Consider the following 18624-nt stretch of genomic DNA (forward strand, 5'->3'; position numbering starts at 1 on the left):
TATAATAATCGTCAAAGTCATAAGTAAGATGTATAAATCAGTATATAATTTTTACTTTAATTATATTTTAAGTTTGCTTTAATACTAGACATATTAAATATATATATATATATATATATATATATATATAATATATAAAAATAAATAGCAAAATATAAATTACATAATAAATTTACAAAAAATGGTATATTAGCAAAATCTCAATGGAAATAATCTTCTTGCTTCGATAAGACATTAATGAAAGAAACATATATGTATTAATTCGTGTAAGCGTAATAAAAAAAAAAATGAAACGCAGGATCAAAAATATTTGCAGTCTGCCTGCATTACGCAATCGCGTAAAGCGCGTTCTTATTTCCATTAGACCGAGCAAATTCCACGTTTATGCGGCATATACGAGATGATGCTTTTCTACGTCGATGTGGGATATCCCCACCAGGTAGTCAACGAGTACCGAGTTCCCGGCCAGTTGCTGACTACCAGTTGCAGTCGGCAGTTTCGAATCGCGCGGAATCGAACGCGCGAGCTCGAAGATCTTTCTCTCCTCTCTTTCTTTTTTTTTTTTTCTTTCATCTCGCGATGTCCTCCGACCGGAGCGTTCCTTTCGCATTCCTCTTCTGTTTGTTCGCGGTTCTATCACCACGTGGAAGTCACTGCGCCACGAACGTCACCAACATCGCGGAACAGGTCCAGGCGGAGAACGCCCTTGCGAAACTGGTGAAGATGTTCTCCAAACCGGGCGCATTCAAGAGGGTAAGTCGGAGGACACCGAGCTCGATTAAAGTTAAAATTATTTCAAAATTGTAATGTTTATACATGTTATATCAATCGTTATTGTCCATCTGTTAAAATATTCAATATTTTTATTATATTTTTATAATCATTCGAAAACGTCTGCGCAAACTCTCGCTCTTAAAATATTATATTTTTCCGATAAGCTCTTGTGACATTAAAGTCTTATAATAAAATTATTATGGATAATGCGATGGAGATAACGAAGTATTTTTATCCTTGCCATTTTCGATAAGCTTGATTTATATATACAATCAAGTTTGCCAAAGATGGCAACGACAAGTATACTTCAATTGCGTCCTTCAGATTACATATAATAATTTTATTACAAGGTTTCAATATTATAAGATTTTATTGGGAAAATATTTTAGTGCGAGAGTATGTACAGTATGAGAGTATGTACAGACAATCTTGAGTGATTGAGAATATAATATTAATCATTATTGCTAAAAATAGCAACAAGTACATTCGATTGTCTCCTTCGGATTATGATAATTTTATTAAAACTTTTTGATACATATATGATATGTGTGTGTGTGTGTGTGTGTGTGTGTGTGTGTGTGTGTGTGTGTGTGTGTGTGTGTGTGTGTGTGTGTATAAAATTTTTTAATATAAATTTATCATATAATATATCATATAATTTATCAATACAAATCTTTTAATAAAATCATAACTTGAAGAAAACAATCAAAATGTACTCGTTGTTATTTTTAACAATTTGTGATTATATATTTATGATCACAGATATCAATTTTATCATCAGATTACCAAGTTTACTATTTTCATGCGCGTGACGAACAATGCACTCTTGATTTTTTTACATTTTAAGAAAAATCATGAAGAGAATATTATTCGTTGACCGTATCAAAAACAGCAAACTTGGTGTCCGGGTGGTGAAACCACTGTCCGGTTTCTCCCTTTCTGTGTTTCCCCGAATCGAATTTATAATTCCGAACAGATCGTCTCGTGATGCAATCGCGTCGCATGAGAGACAAACGCGCACAGCATACAAGGAGAAATAATCACGAGTGCCTCCCATTACGTTGTCCGTAATAACAAACGCAACGTGAACCCTCTTTACATACGACGCGTAGGGATGTCTTCCGCTAGAAAGATCCAAATTCAAACCACATATCCTTTTAGTAATTTCACTTTTGTCCTTCCCTTATTTCAATTTTTAACATTAACTATTAATTTCAAATCTTTCGCGAGAATGCCGGATCGATGGTTTTCGAGATGCACTGACTGATTAAAAAACGGACTTTCCTGAAGCAGGGAAATTTTCTAGCAATTGGGAGCGCGATGCGGTAAAGGATGTAAAAAAAAAAATCCCACCGACATCCAGTGAGTTAATTGATGATTAACATTCGCCGTCGAAATGAGAGTTTCGTAACTCTGCGAGCGTCCGCAACGGAATTCCACGCCTAGATAGCGATATGATGATGAAATATTTTCAGATTGATGCGATACTCGGCGAGAATACTATCGAGGCATCGTTCTCCAACTGTCCCATGGGGGAGGAGGGCCTGGAGTGTCGGAGAGCCGAAGCACGCCGATCCGTCGACTGTCCGCGAGGTAAATCCTCGTAGCCGCCCGGAATCTGACCGCATTGCGATCCGCACACGGTACCGCTAGCGAGCTTCCTCGCTATTGCGAAAAAAAAAAATACATCGCTATTCGCTCTTTGACAATAGAGATTCTGACCTTGACAGTAGCCGCTCCCAGATGACTATGTTCGCCGACGCAGCGCGGTGTTGATATCTCGTCTCGCATCTCGATGCAACGAAGTATTACGGATATATGAATTTGTTAAAGTATCTTAAAAATTTGGCCGGAAACAGAAAATCTGAAAATAATCTTCTTGGGCCATCGAAATAATTATACTGGGATAATTATATCGCAAAAATTGTTGATACTCTAGCAACCAATCTGAACGTTCTATATAAATATTTGGATAGTCCAACAAAATTATTTTCAGATTTCTAGCAAATTTTTACATAGTTTTCTTTCCGTATTGTATTATTACAAGCTATTAGAGCGTTACCTAATTTAATAATAATTAAATTTAATTTTAATTAAACTAAAAAAATAGAGCAGTCTCGAGCGAAATAGCGAAATTAAAATTTACACGGTCTAGAATTCTCCAAGTAATTGCGAAGTGACGTGTTGACGTGACAGTTTGACGCAAAATGTTGGAGTGTTACTTAAATTAAAATTAAATATAATAATAATTAAATATAATTTTAATTAAAATTTTAAAGAGAAGGCAAATTTGACGGGATTCTAAATAATTAGGGTGATTGCTTGACATTGGCAGAAAAAGAGAGCGCCGCTCTTTTTTCTAGGTCTACATTGCGTATCGCACCTTTCTCTACCATAATGAATTTAAATGAGAAAGATTTAGTTCGCAGCGAGTCATTACTCGCATGAAATCTCAAGCAGGTTTTTACATCGGAAGGCGATATCGACCGAGATGTGCGAGATGAGATATCAAAGACGAATATACAAACGCACGGGAGATTCTCGGAACGGAACATCGTAGAACATGTAACACTTGCCGCGTCTCGTCATCATCGCTTGAGAAAGTCTAATTGCCATAACTGAGTGACACACACGTTACATGCGAGCACTACTTTCGAGTAACGCGTAGATTAGAACGCACGAGAAATACGACAGTGATTCTCAAAGATGATCAATCATATCGCATGCGAGCGAAAATGCGAGTAGACGAAATATTTCAGAACGATCCGAGAAGATTACATACCGACTATACAAAATGGGAACTAAACTGGGAAGTTAGGAATAATGCATCTCTTTTTATTTTATCTGTTGGACCTAATTAAAAGCTCTATTCTTAATTTATGATAATCGCGTGCGGTTGAGAGACAGAGTCTTGCAAATATCACTGTTGCAAACATGTGTGCAACCAGTTCCTGAATAAAAGAATACGACGCGTGCGATATTTCAGTCGGAATATTTTTAATTCATATTATTTTTTTCTTTATCTTATTCTACGTTCTTCGCAATAATCCGCGCGATTATGGTTCGCATCGTATCTTTACGTCACAAGATTCGCAAGCGCGCTTTACGACATAGTGTAATACGATACGAGATATACAACTGGTAAGAGAAAGTAATATGGTGAGAGCATCGAGAAGCAAATCGTTCGTAAATACGTGGTTTTTTTAACTGCGCGACTGAAATGTAAAATTAAAGCTTTAGATTTAAATATCGTCCTAAGAAAGTTACAAGAAAATGCATGCACGCGAAAAATGATCTTTTGCAATATACAAGTAAATGTAATTTAATACCACCTTGAGCAAATCGAGTTAAAAATCTAATATTAATCAAAAATGCTTTCACATAGGCAGAACTTCTAAAATATTCTCAATAAAAACTTTTCCATACGAAAAAGTATAAATACTAATTTCAAATTATAAATTTTTTTTTATTCCGCCAAGTGTGTTTTAAAAAATAGCAAAACATTTGGATGATTTTCATGAGAAAAAATTTCCTCACATATTAACGTGGAGAGATAGGCGAGCAAACCATTTACTTAATTAATGTCCTTGTTGAAACGCGGAAGCTGCTTATCGCGTTTCACAAAGATAAGAGAGATATTGACGAAATCGAGTGAAATCGAGAAATTGCAGTTTAAGTCAAAATTACCGATATCAATACCGAATCTTGATCCTGAAATGCATTGCAGGAGACTGTTTCTGTTACGATTGCGCCGCCGCCGGGCCCGACTTATGGGCCTCCTGTTGCCGTGAAAGCTTGAGATGTTGCTCTCATCTCGCGGCAGCCTGCAGGACGTGCGATCATCCGACGCTGTATCCCTTTTGCGCCAAACACTTCAAGAAATGCCTGTCGCAGTATAACGAAAAGAAGCAGAATTAGTCACCGGGATTTCTTCGGCGATGTCTCGACTGTGATAGTTGTGTTTTACCATGACGATCGATGATCTTGAAATGTGTGACTGGTCTCCCCCTCCCCGCCCATGAAATTGTTCAAGTTTATAACAACGGCCACTCTGGCCGAATATTACTAGCGTATACGCGAGACATTTAAACTTAATCGTATTACACATTGCACAAGTCAAGTTTCACGCCGTTACTTCTAAATATAGCATTTACCCTCGTTAAACTGGTCCAACCTGATTGTTTCTGACTCCAACTTTTGTTGTTGAATGAAGATTTTAATTTTGTAATCCTGATTGTACCTGAAACTTGACATCGTAAATTCAAAAGCAATTATTTATGAAAAATATTATTTACAATAATATAATTTTTCCTTAAACAAAAAAAAATTCTTTTAGTTCTTCAAATTTGTACAGTGTATAAATTAAAGCCTGTTGTAATCAAACCTGTAAAATATAACTATAAAGATTGATGCGTATTGCGGAGAACGCTTCTGCAAATTTATATTTACCTATCAACTTACTTTTTTAATTATTTTAGTCTAAATATTGATTGTTAATTAATTGTATACTCTATAGAATTTATACGCTTTTGAAAAAAATATATACAATTTCTATAAAATACAAAAAATTTGCAGGTTTATAGATCTATACATATCGACATTTTGATAAATAAATCGGTAAAACTCATACATTGTACGTTCATAAATTTCAAGTACATAGGTTCATATACTACCAGCATTTTATTTTTTTAGATTCTTGGCAAGACACTGAATAATTAAGGAATAATTATAACAGAACACACATAATTTTGGATTCGCTGTTAAACGGATTCCTTAACAGTACCAACAAAAGTTTTGCAGGTGCAATTAAAAAAAAAAAAAAAAAAGAGAAACAAAAACGAAAATATAAGAGATAAATAAATATCACCTTTTAATACAATCATTTTGGTAAGCTTTATTCGTATAGTTTCCAGAGTATTCGGTAATCTTTATTTATCCACTAATTCTATAAATTGGGGACAACGCTTTTCATTCGGACAAACGTTCCAAGATCGGTGTATGAATTTCGCAATTTCTTTTTGACAAAATAAAAAATGTGCGCACATGTCACGCAGTCTTCAACAGTTTAATATTCATTATTACGAAATATTTGCGTCCCCATAAAACGCGCGGCCAAAGTCGACTCATATTTTTTTCTTTCTCTTTCATTTTGCGAACGCCTTAGAATTCTAGTTCTGTTAAATATTCGCCATCCCTCGTTTCTGTCGTGTAGCGAAAAGAGAGTTCCTTTTTTTTTAGGATATAAAATTCTCTCGCACTTTGAAAGTGCATAATTGCTAACAGCACCACACAGAGATTAAAGAGAGACAAGACTAGAAAAGAAGAATAGAAAGAAATATATATTCTTTTTGTTTGTGAGAGACGAGACGCGATTTGATTACCGAATAAGATGCACTCAATCTATTTGAAGATGATGCAAATGATAATGATGATGACGATTTGCTCTTTATCGAATAAATCTCAAGGGAATCATACATCAGGTATATCCTCACGCCGTTAATTTCGTAGAAAAAAAAAATAAAAAATATTTTATGTCATTCATTTATATTAAAAAAAAAAATTCAAATTCAAGTCCCTATATTTTTTGTTATTATGAAATATTGCAAGCGCGCGTGATTACGGAATTGATCGTTATTTCCAAATAGTTTTAAGTAAAACCTTATTGACTTTCAAAAATTAATTTTCAATTTTTAAGTTAAATAATTTCTAAGAACTAAATCGATAAAAATCAAAAAAAGTTCGTAACAAATGTATTTTAACTACTGTTTATTTGAAGAGCAATGTTTTTACTTAAAACAGCTTGGGAATAGTCGACTTGGAAAGTCTTTAATTATCAAAATTATACAAAATATTGCTCGGTTCTCTCGGGGAAGTACGTTCAAGTTTTTAAGAATCTCTCCTCTTTCATGTTGTCATTCTATTTCGCTCCCGGATCTCATCTTAGGATAACGACAACAACGACGACGGTAGTACCCCGATGACGGTAATTAGTTGACGACATATTATTACGTTTTCTCTTACACAAAAAACACAGATCTTGATCTATTATGCGATCGTAGACTTATTATGGTGTACATGTATATCAAGTACGAGTTCAAAATCTATCACGTAGTACAAAGAGAGATGATTATGCTATTTTAGTTTATTAAGTTGTATCATATACCGAGAAATATCAAGACTATAGTACTATATATTTAATTGATTCGGAAATGTATGAGACCAAGATCGGTTAGCCCAGAAGTAATGAAATCAGACTATTAGTGGAGAAGGAAGGGGGGGGAAGAGGACTGGTATTAATGGGGACAAGTGCCGGATACTTTTAACTCGTTCAAGTGCAGACTCGTAGAGGACGTCGTAAAAATCCGGCGGTCGCCGTGTTGTAACAATTCGCAAAAATCTCGATTACGTATCTCCTCTAGTAAGTTTCTTTAAATACTTTTACATCGAATGTGACATGAAATCAATCGCGCTGCATTAACTCGAATCCCGATTATCATTGCAGGTTCATCTGAATAGTTTTTTTTTTTTAACGTACAACATTCCAAGTTAAGTCGTGTATGCATCGCCCGAGTGTATGTTTCGCGTAAGACACGAGCCTGACCTAACGTGTGACTTGATGTCATACGAGAAAATCGTATTTGTGCGCGAATATGACACTCGTGTCGCTCTCCATTTGAAACTCGCCGATGCATACTCCATTAAAACTCGCCGATGCATACTCCGCCGTATGTCGAGAGAGAAAAAGATTGCTATACATCTCACATGTGCTGGCTTATCATCACTCACACGCGCTTTCTTACAAAGATCATTTTTTCTTTTTCCTCGTATGTAGCTAGTTCTATCTTGCATTAAACTCGCCTTAAAAATACAGTCCGGAGAAAATAATGATATACATACATAGTACAGGTACTGCCGGTGATCGCAAAACACATTGGAATCAGCGGCAAAAATCGTCTTAACTATCTAAGGGCCTAAAAAGATCCTTTCCATCAACTTCGTTATCTCGTCTCATGTTCATGCTTTCCCTCCCGGAATTACCCCTATTATTGTTAATAATCCGATTTGCAGTCATTTGCACTTATTATTGATTTATTTAGTGCCTTGTAAATGTCTATTTGGTTCTTTATATTATGTCATATAACAGAGTTGTCCAACTTGCATCACACGAGCATTTTTACTTTATCTCTCATCGTATTAAGAATTCCTTAGAAACACAGTGAAACAAAAGAAAAACAAATAAAAAAAAATAAAATAGAATCTTTCTAAATGCACAAATAGATAATTTTTTTTTTAAATAAAATCTTTTATGCAATAACAAGACAGAATATATAATATGGGACAAAGAATAAAAATGGTATGAGATGTGACTGCTTGCTCACGCTTAGTTAGGCAACTCGTGTTTATTATTTAAGCAATTGCATTCAATATTATAGTATGCTTGTCAATACGCTTAAATTAATTATGTTTATATATCTGTTGTTCAGTGGACAATGTTAACAATATGTTAACGAAATAATAACGTGTGTGTATATGTATATGTATATGTATATGTATGTGTGTATATATATATATATATATATATATATATATATATATATACATACGAAGATCAGGAAAAAAAGGAAATGAACGGCGCATTTCCAATTCGGGAGAGTTCTGTTAGTCTCCGCTAAACGTTGAATCACTTAGACGCGACGCGATTCCGTATCCCAACTCATACGTACACTGGGTGCATGTTTCGATGACGGAAATAAAACCTTTACCCCTTAGATAACAATAAAGTCATAAACGTACACGTCAATTGACATATTCACAACGATTAATTATTCTTTATACAATACTAACGAATGTCATTTTTCTGACATATTTCAAGTTGAGCTTCATCTTAACTGAAACACTAATGTTGCGATTGGCATAGCGTAGCGTTCAGGCGCACAAAATTACGATCAACTGCACACTTTACTGGATTCTTCCCTTAGCTTTTTTCATCTTCCATTACACAGATTCACTGTTTCATCTATTCGCATTTACTGCTACATCATCCCTTAAATGCGTCCGGTTACGTTTTCCAGTTGTGTGGGTGGGCTCTCGGTGGTGCTTGATTGCCTTGTGCTTGAGACGCTTGCGACGGAATCATGTCGAGCAGATATTGACGTTGAAGATCCGCCGCTTGTCGTTGTAACTCTACGAGGCCTTTACCACCAGCAGCCATCGCTAATTGATACGGATACAATATCGAGGTAAAATGCGGCATCATGTGAGCAGGAAGGGGCTGATGTGGTCCAGGTAGACCTGTTACTGGATTCTTCGTTAATTCTAAAATAGCAACCACATGAAACAGAGAATTAGTTTTCGTTAAAGATTTTATATAATATTTACTGGATGTTAAATGTAAAAAAATTCCCGAATTTCCCTTTACCTTTTATCTAATTAATAATTTTATTTTATCGTTTGCATATCTTAATGTTTTCTTACAAAGAATATTAACATTTTAGTTTATTCTAAAAAGACATTGGATTTTCTTTATAAAAACTCAATAGTTATATGTCAATATATATTATGTACATAAATATATGTTATATTGATTGCTAATTTAAATATGATTACCGACAACTCGTGATGATAAAAGCAACATTATCAACGTTTGTCTAAGAATATAATTAAATTTATAGATAAAATATCACAAAATTTCCCGAATTACAACAAATTTCATGATGTTCCTAAAAAAAGAAAAAAAGAAAAAATGTTCTGGAAATTACAGGTTTTCTATATTTTTCCAGGATGTTGAACACTTTATAATATATCTTTGCTCACCTCTGATCAATTGCTGTTGCAAGGCAGCCGCAGCAGCTGCATGATGCGGACCGAACTTTCCGCTTTCAGCCAGTTTCACCAAGGGATGCTCCTGCAGCTTTGGCGCGGGAGGCGTCGGTGTCAACGTGGGTGCCGGTGGTACCTGCGGCGGAGGTGCAGGCGGTGTAGCTACTCTTCTTGTGGGAGTTGCTGCCTTAGGAACTGGTTTTGGAGCGGGAGGATCTGGACTTGGACATGCCGCTTGTGCTAACCTTTGCTCTATTTCCTGCTCTTGCTGTAGCGCTTTCACGAAAGCAGTTTTTAATCTATAATCCCATGTAAAATTTGTTAAAAGCGAGAAATATCGTAGTATCGTAGTATCTCAATGTTTCATCCTTTATATTTATCACATAAACATTAAAGTTTCAATTATTCTATCTAAATAATGTAACAAATAATATGTTAATTAAATGTTAAATCTTCTATATAGAACGGTTAATTTATTAATCATTATTTATTAAAAGATTAACGAAATGAAATCTTACTATTCTTACACATATTATTAATATTTTAATATAGATAAAAACCCACCGATTAGTATGCTCTGCTTTCAGTGCTTTCTTGACATTGGTTGTAACACAGTGTTCACATATGACTCTCGGATCACGACCCGCTGATGGTCGCTGGAAAGTTGCATGTTGTCCTCTGGGACTGTCTTTCTTACCACCAGGCATGGGTTTCTCCCATTTCCATACAGGTGTGAAATCTGTTTTGCATTGTGAGCACTCAAATGGTTCGGGAGGTGGTGGTATAGCCGGTTCCCTCGTTATAAAATCGACTACATGTTCCAAACCGACCAGATAAATGAATTCCGTATTGGAAGGATTCGGTACAAAGTGCATCTCTGGAGGTGGCGGTTTCGGCGGTGGTATTTGTAACAGTGTTTTCTCGAGCTGTTTCCTCAGAGCCATTTTGGCAGCTGCTTGACGTTGAGCAGGTGTTTCTTCCCGCGCTGTTCTATCCTGTGTTACCGAAAATATAAAATTCTTCATCATTTGTTGTAACTGTAAAACATATTTTATACAATTAATCTTCCAATGACACAAAAACAAAACATTTTAATGAAATGGGAAAAGTACAATATATATAATAAAAATTAAAATAACTTAACTAATTCGTTTTTATGTGCATACGTTTGTAAGTAATATAAGTAAATATTTATTTAATAGATGCATGCAAATTAGAATTTAAATATTATATGATACTTCTGATTTGTTTAATATTTATCCCTCTTTTGATATATTTATATAAATATGTACTTAAAAAATAAGTACCATGTTAGTAAAAATTTAGCAATATTGGATGTTAACTTGTATAATGCGTTGAAGACTAACACTAAACTTTCTTGTATATATATATATATATATATAAATTTATTATTAAAATAAATTATTATTAGAAACAAAAAGCATAAAGAATAAAAGCTTAAAACATCATAATCAACATGAAGAAAAAAAAATAGATTAATAGCCTTTAAAGAATACAAACAGAGAGAATATTACACATTGATCGACGAATGAATATACCTGTTCCGAATTCACAGGTGTGCTTAAGGATGCGGTGGTTTTATTTTCTTGCGATCCAGCAAGCAGCTTTGTGTTTAAAAAAACACAACAATATATTACATATGTTGTTTTCATGATTAGAGAATTACTTAACACTTTCACGGTTGTGTTCAGTGTTCTGCGTTCGCACAACAATCGCTCGTAATTGTATTACATTAGCGATTATTAGTGTATTAGCAGTGAAAGTGTTAGTTCTTAAAATTATTGAATAATTATATGAATAATTGAAAATTATTGAAAGGAGATGTCGAATAACTCTAGCTCACTCTTAATGTTCACATAAAACTAACGTTACAACTATGACTTATAACATAAATAATAAAATGTGATTTGTTATACCTTACTTACTTGATGTGCTGGCGCCGGTGTTGGATCCTTTGTAGATCTCTCTGTTCTATCTGTCGGCGCATGATAACTGGAAACAGTTGCTGCTGGTACAGTAGGTGGTCTTCCTCTAGGATGAGGTGGTTGTGGTATCACCATATTCGGAGGCATCCCTGTACTCGGAATGGTATTTCGACCAGCGGTAGGAGGTAGTACCATGCCAGGTGGTGGAGCGTGTAAACTACTACTTCTGCTTGGTGCGGGCTGACCCTTAAGCAAAGGCGGGGGCGCTTTCCCTGCTCTGTGATAAGAAAAATAGCATTGACTTCGACTTAACATAATATATATAAAAGTTACATCTTGGTAAACGATATTATTGCGAGATTTTACCTGTGGGGTACCTGCTGTGTCGCTACTGGCGGTGGTAATTTATTGAGAACCTTCGGTGCTGCCGCGATGTTCTCTTTCAGTTGCTGAGATTGACGCAACTTTTTTAGAAGCACTAATTTCATTTCTTCCGATTTGAGCTCTTCTTTATATTTTCTGAGCATTCTTTCACGTTCAGCCAGCTCGTCGGACGACAATTCTTTGATTGGGACCAACGGGGGCATGTCGCCTATTTAAACATTCAACATAATAAGCCTCAATGCGACATCAAAGTAAACACATTCATAAATTAGTCTCTATTTTTAATACTAAAATAAAAAAAGATTTATAAACAACCTTCATCGCTGTCCGATGCGTTTCCATTTAAATAGCCGTTCATCCTAGGTTCATCGGGACTCTCGGCGTAGCTCCTCTCGATTCTAGGTCTAAGATTACGACGAGGTTTACGTTCATCTCCATGCGATCGTTTAGGAGCCAAAATTCCCCGAGTTGCATTCTGTATATTACGTGCTTCTGGCATGTTGTTTTCCAAATTGGAACCAGTGGAAAAGTGAACCCCTAAGTCTAACGGGATGTCACCAGAATTCACAGAAAGGGATGGGGAATTGCGCCTACCACTACTGCTGAAAAAAGAAAAACAATATTACGAATTAAGGAACCTCTAGCATAAACATTTGTTATGGTAAGGTATAAGTAAGACTCGGTTTTACTGTTTTAAATATATTCATGTATGTCAAGCTAAGAAGTAACAACAACCTACTTCTCCGTCCATCACATAGTGATAAGAACCTAATACTGATAAGGAACTTGCCTGGCAATTATTATCATTAATTATCATTGTATATATTGTCCTCTATTTTAACATTTGGAATTGTACAATATTATACGAGATTACTATGACGAATATAACAAACATTAGTTGTTCAATGTTTACTCATTTTACTTTTCATTTTTCAAGTGTAGAAAGAAGTACAATAATAAATCTCAGATATATGGCACTTTACCTGATGCTCAAATCCACCACTGAATCCCCATCCACATCCATGGCCTCCATTCTTTCGACCGTAGTCACTCTGCAATTATAAGGCACGTGTAAAGTCAATCGCAAAACACGGAGCAAAACACGGAAAACACATCCGCAGGAGAACGGAGGGAAAAATATCGTAAATATCGCGTCGTGTCGTGTTTGAAAACGCGCAAGAAAACGGGTACGACGTTGATCCCGCGCGTGCAATGAAGCAACTCGCGGCGTGAGGGCACGCACCGGTCTACGCTACGCTACACTACGCGACACGCACTCACGGTACTCACTCATGCATGTGTACTACACACACACACACACACACACACACACACACACACACACACACACACACACACACACACACACACCATGCGCGCGCGCGCGCGCGCGCGCACACGCACACACACACCACACGCACACACACACCACACGCACGATACATAACCGCGCGCGCGCGCATTACTCGCTCGCGTTGGCATACAACTGGGTTACCGAATCTCTCTTGCGCGCATTCTCGCTAGACCGTCTCACCGACTCGTCCCCGCCGTCCCGGTATGACGCGCCCGGAATCTCCGAAAGTCCTCCGGCGATCGGCCGATCACCACGCGACACGAGGAGTAGATGTCACACTGATGCCGATAGGCGAATGGCCCGACGATGGCACGAGATTCCGTATAACGACGACAACGACGACAACGACGATGACGGCGACGACGACGCGCGAGACCGAGGAACATCCGTGACGGGAGACGACGCCACCAGCGTGAAGGTGCGAAGAGAGGGGGATGGGGGAGGGGGAGGGGGGAGGGAGAAAGAGAAAGAGAGAAAGAGAACCAGAAAGAAGGGGAGGACGAAGCGATCGGCCAATACCTGCGGAAGTAACTGTCCTAACCTAACTTCCACGAGTTAAAGAGGATCGGTAGCGCGTATCAGTCAGGGGGAAAGTGGGGGGGGAGCTCCAGTTTCTCCAGAAGATGAGAACGCGGGAAGTATGCGTGCTCTCGTGACGAGAACGTCGTCGTTATCGTAGTAGTAATAGTCGTCGTTGTTATTGTCGTCTTCGTCGTCGTCGTCGTCCGCGGAGGTAACGACGAGCCACGTCGGTGCCCGGACCACCACCGGCGTATCACTCACGGGTCGCACGCTGCTTTTTTTCGACGGAGTGCACACACTTTTTCGGCTCTCCGTCTATCTCTCTGTTCCTCTCTTTCTCTCTCTCTCTTTCTGTCTCTCCGCAATTGAAGAATTAAATTTGATGCCTCGGAAGTGGCGTCCCCGACACAATGGCAGCTAAGCGTAGCGGTACAAGACCCGTAGAGAGTAGGTAGGTCGAGGGGGAGACGGCCGGGGGGAAGGCAAGCGCGGGAGGGGCGGGGACGAGGGGGAGAGGAATATGCGAGGCGCGCGCGGGGAGAGGAACGGTCGCACATTAATTATTTCTCCTCTCACCCCTACTACGACCGCAGCACGCTAGCCGCTCACCCACACGCGGCCGCATCGGGAACGGGCTAGAAACCAATTTCTCTCTTTCTCTTTCTCACCATCTTCATACCTCCCTCGTGCACTCTCTATTGGTATTGGTCCATCTTTCGCTTTCCCCCGCGCGCGCGTTTTCCCCACTCTTTCTCTCTCGTACACAGATACTCTCTTTCTCTCGCGCCCCTTGCGGCTTTTCCCGAATTTCGTCTCCGTACATGTCTCCCACCCCCATCGCCCCCCTCCCGGTCGCTCGCGCGCCCTTATGCCCTACGGGAAATCGATTTTTCGACGGCAGGGTCCCCACTGCCGGCTGCAGCGGCGGCGACCACCACCGACATACGAAGGGCTCATGACGTTTTTTCGGCGGGTCGCCTTCCTCTTTTTCCCTCTCTCTCCCTCTCTCGCGCGCCTTCGTGTCTCGCGCCGATGACCGTTTGATCGTCATTTTGCGTGAAGACCAAACGCGTGCCCTAACTCCGAGATGTGTCGCACCACGCGCCGCACGCGGACGCGGACGGTGTGATGACGTTCGGTGGACGCGCGACCGAGAGTCGCGTGAAGTTCGCCGCGATCTCGCGTTTCGAGAGTCGCGAGCCGCCGCACGTGGATTCCTCCGCCGCGATCAAAAGCGTCACGCTTGCCTACTCGGTTTCACGCCTTAGATCTCCCGTTCTTTACCTCGTCTCGCCTCGACCGCCGACGTGCGGCGTCACGTGACGCCGCCGCCGTTACACGTAGAGATCCCGAAGGGGTCTCTAAACTTTCCGCGCGCACAAGTATGCAACTCCTCGCGTACGTATAGCGCGAAGTTATGTCATTTCGCGCGCGCGAGAACGCGAGCTCGAGCGAGCCAGGAAATCGCTATCGCCGCATCCCGATGACGCGAAGTTCGCCACGAAGCGATCGACACTGATGCAAGATTCACATTGCTGCGTCTGACATTCGACGTACGACGATCCGATATCCAATAGGAAATTTCACTTTTTTTTTGGGTTCCTAGATAGCAATACTTTTGTCTCCAGAAAATGTATTCTTCTATATCGAAGATATGTCGGATGCCGGACGTAGCGTGAATCCTACGTGACGTTCGATTGTAAATTTAGCGCCAGTATTATACCGCTATCGAGGGGGAAAAAAAAAAAAGGAAAGACCAAGATTCAGAAAAACGGCTCACCGTTGAAACAAGCACCGTTAAAACAAGCGAAGTCTGTGTTTATTCGCTACGTGGCAAGAAAAAGGCAATTGCTTAACGTCTAACTTCTTATCACAATAATCCAAAGAAAAAAAAGATTCCACGAGAGATCAATCTTATCTAAATAGGTTAAGTTTCTCTTCTTTGCATCGCGCTAGATGTCCGCGAGGAACCACCTTCACGACAAACGGATTGGGAAGCGTCCGGAAGCGTTCCGTCAGTAGGCAAAACTGCGGCTTATTGAGCCGGAAAACGACGGTTATTTCGCATATTTCTCTATCACATGCAATTCACACGAATACACAGGTTTCTTCCCCGACTTTCGCCGCGTCGACACGCGAGATCGACTCGCGTCCTCGTTTATGAATACACAAAGTTGTTGCTCGCATCGCGCGCAACGAAAAATTCTTCCCTCCCTGCGAAAAAGAAGAAAACCTGACCTGAACGAGCGATCTTTTGATCTCGACGAGTCACTACATACCGAAAAATTCACATACCATCCTCCCAACTTTCCCACTCCACCTTTCTTGGTTCAACGCACAATTTAGGTAGAATTGGATATATCGAAATGTACGCACGCGCGCCAGAGGTAAACAGGTTCTCAAAAGATCAAAATTTCAGTATTTGAATTGAGAAAGAAACAGGGAAGGACTATGTGCTTAAGATGCTCGAAAACGATTAAATCATAATCCTTCGGAAAATATGTAGCAAGAACCATATTTATCTAGAGCAGTAGTGAGTTATAGAAAGCGTTACGAGATTCATGAAATTTATTCATACAAATATCGATTAATAATTTAAATTAATATAATTATAATAAAATTAAAATAATATAAATTAAAATTGTCTTAATTTGAATAATTTAATAAGTTTTTATATAATTTTTGTTTTGCACAGGAAAAATACGTTAATCTAATTGTATATCAGATCTTTTTTTATCGTCACCATTGGATATCGCTGCACTAAAATTTTTGCTTGCTTTCATTATACTTCAAAGATATATCTATTTCATTTTATAAATGTATACTGGTTCATCTATTTTTAGAAAAAATAGATGTATTATTAATAGCAAATTGAAAGATGAGTCAACATCTTCTAATCATCAAAAGCGTAAACACGTATTCTTAACAGCGCCAATTTATCAATGTAAGCGAGGAATATATACATACATTACTTCTTGCGTTATTTTCATTATTTTTAATTATTCAAGGATTACAGGAAACTACTTGAAAAAGTAATTAACTGCAAAATAAAATGTCCAATTTCATGTCCAATATTCACGTCGTTTATTAAATCGGAAATGGCCCATCAATCACGACGACATAATCGATAATTTTGAAAAATACAAAGGAAAAATATAATGTTTAAAATTGTATATACATATGGATTTTTACTATAATTTTTATAAAATATCCTTCATTCGAAAAATTAATTACTTTGATTATGCATTCGCAGATTATGTAGTTACTGTTTTGTAGTTGCGTTGTCAAATATGATGAACGGAGAAAGAGAGAAACAGAGAGAGTTCAATACTTACATTAATTAATCACATAACTTAGTTGTTATGTTTTAGAAAGTGATAATTATAGTTTGCGCATTTAATTTTTGTATCAAAATTAATTCGTGAATAAAATAAATTTATAAAAACTTAGAATTTAATTTTGATAAAAATTGCAAATAAAACTTTAAGCATTAATTATTCAACGAGATCAACTTTGCGATAATAAGCGTGTTTATTGAAAATATATATGCGAAAGAATTGCAAACTCTGAATGCAAAATGCACGTGAATAACATCCCTTTGACAAACAATGTTTAATTACGATGTAAGATGAAATTTTAATTACGCACGAAATAACGTAAATACGTGAATACATGATATCTAAAATTGATAATCGTGATTGAACATCGATATTTCATTTTCGTCTGTTTACAAACGGAACAAATAAAATTAAAGAATCGTGCCTATGCTCAACGAATGTTTTAAAATTCTACACAAGCGTGATAAATTAAACGATCCACGGGCAGGAAAATGTTCGGTTCAATTTTGTTATAAAATATGCAATCCATTAGCAATCCATTAGTGGTACATATCTACATATCGAAAGTATTCATTTGGCGTTATCGCAATTGTCATTAATGATAATAAATCCAAAAATAAATATTTCATCGCATATATATTCATCAAATGCGTTTGTTTTCCATCCTCAAAAACGGATGGGCTCCTGCCTCTCACAAAAATGCCCCTTGAAATCACGAAGGATCAAACATGACCTTTGCGGCGTACCACCACAGAAATCCCATATCCGGCCCATTGGGAAAACTTCGAGTCGTGTCTTTTCCGTTTGGCGTAGTACCTTCCTATGCCCTTTGCGCTGCACTTCTCCCCCCCTCCTGTCCCTTCGCGTCGCGATACGCACCCGTATGCATTGTCCTTCGCAGTACATACCTACGATGTCTCGATCAAGGCTGATCCGAATTCGCGTGGCGGTTTAGCGGACATGCGAGACGAACACCGCGATTTTGCCTCTTCTCCTCTTCTCTCTCTTTCCTCCTTCCGCCCCGCGCACACGTCGCCCCTTTGCGACACAGTACCGCCGAGCGCGTACGAACGAGATGCGAGACGCGCGGCCGTTGCCGGTGACGACGACCGTTCTTTTTTTTTCCTCTTCTTCTTTCTTCCCTCGTTTCCGCACCTCACTTCGCACGTCACCGCACGATCTGGCTGCCGCGCACTCCGTATCACTCGGCGAGACGCGCAACGCGCTCGCTCACCGCACTGGCTGCCGTCGCTCCTTCACGACGATATGGCGCGCACGCATCGTGCATAATCACGTATATTCGGAGTCAATGTGCACGCGTGCACTCGGTCGACCCGGTCTGCCTGCTGTCCGTCCTCCCGCCCACCCACCCACCGTTCGTCTGGCACGTCCGTCCGTCCGTCTGTCTGTCTGTCTGTCTATCCCGTTGCCGAGCGTCGTCTCGCCACTGTTCGCGTTCTCCTCTTTCTCTTGTCTACCGGCGCTG

General features: G+C 38.8%; 2 protein-coding genes across 15 annotated transcripts; one reads left to right on the top strand and one right to left on the bottom strand.

Annotated features, from left to right (window-relative positions):
* The first annotated feature begins 369 nt into the window (after positions 1 to 369).
* LOC105424196 (uncharacterized) lies at positions 370 to 8378 on the top strand. The gene is made up of 3 exons (XM_011634303.3): positions 370 to 753; positions 2250 to 2367; positions 4502 to 8378. Exons 1-3 carry the CDS (start codon positions 385 to 387, stop codon positions 4690 to 4692), a joined length of 678 nt encoding a protein of 225 aa, XP_011632605.2. The 5' UTR covers positions 370 to 384; the 3' UTR covers positions 4693 to 8378.
* On the bottom strand, positions 5643 to 18486 carry simj (transcriptional repressor p66-beta simjang). Of its 14 annotated transcripts, none has more exons than XM_011634294.2 (9): positions 18047 to 18486; positions 12908 to 12976; positions 12240 to 12526; positions 11907 to 12132; positions 11532 to 11817; positions 11154 to 11219; positions 10159 to 10589; positions 9589 to 9893; positions 5643 to 9090 (listed from the first exon to the last, which is right to left on the bottom strand). In XM_011634294.2, exons 2-9 carry the CDS (start codon positions 12955 to 12957, stop codon positions 8834 to 8836), a joined length of 1908 nt encoding a protein of 635 aa, XP_011632596.1. In that variant the 5' UTR covers positions 12958 to 12976; positions 18047 to 18486; the 3' UTR covers positions 5643 to 8833. The 14 variants fall into 14 exon arrangements, with proteins under 14 accessions (XP_011632596.1, XP_088938630.1, XP_088938632.1 ...); XM_089082504.1 differs by having other exon boundaries at positions 12240 to 12523; positions 18047 to 18485; XM_089082506.1 differs by lacking the exon at positions 18047 to 18486 and adding an exon at positions 14377 to 14399 and having other exon boundaries at positions 12240 to 12523.
* Between the last annotated feature and the right edge of the window lie 138 nt (positions 18487 to 18624).

Source organism: Pogonomyrmex barbatus, unplaced genomic scaffold (genome assembly GCF_055798465.1).
Source record: "Pogonomyrmex barbatus isolate J1 unplaced genomic scaffold, ASM5579846v1 scaffold6, whole genome shotgun sequence".
Taxonomy (NCBI): Eukaryota; Metazoa; Arthropoda; class Insecta; order Hymenoptera; family Formicidae; genus Pogonomyrmex; species Pogonomyrmex barbatus.

Bases quoted from the DNA above. Each gene is read 5' to 3' on its own strand.
- LOC105424196 (XM_011634303.3), top strand. From the start codon at position 385: ATGCGGCATATACGAGATGATGCTTTTCTACGTCGATGTGGGATATCC. The intron at 754-2,249 runs GTAAGTCGGAGG...AAATATTTTCAG, and splicing joins AACCGGGCGCATTCAAGAGG to ATTGATGCGATACTCGGCGA. The intron at 2,368-4,501 runs GTAAATCCTCGT...AATGCATTGCAG, and splicing joins ATCCGTCGACTGTCCGCGAG to GAGACTGTTTCTGTTACGAT.
- simj (XM_089082500.1), bottom strand. From the start codon at position 13,664: ATGTTCCTCGGTCTCGCGCGTCGTCGTCGCCGTCATCGTCGTTGTCGT. The intron at 12,977-13,458 runs GTGAGACGGTCT...TTATAATTGCAG, and splicing joins GGGACGGCGGGGACGAGTCG to AGTGACTACGGTCGAAAGAA. The intron at 11,220-11,531 runs GTATAACAAATC...TTAAACACAAAG, and splicing joins CAGCACATCAAGTAAGTAAG to CTGCTTGCTGGATCGCAAGA.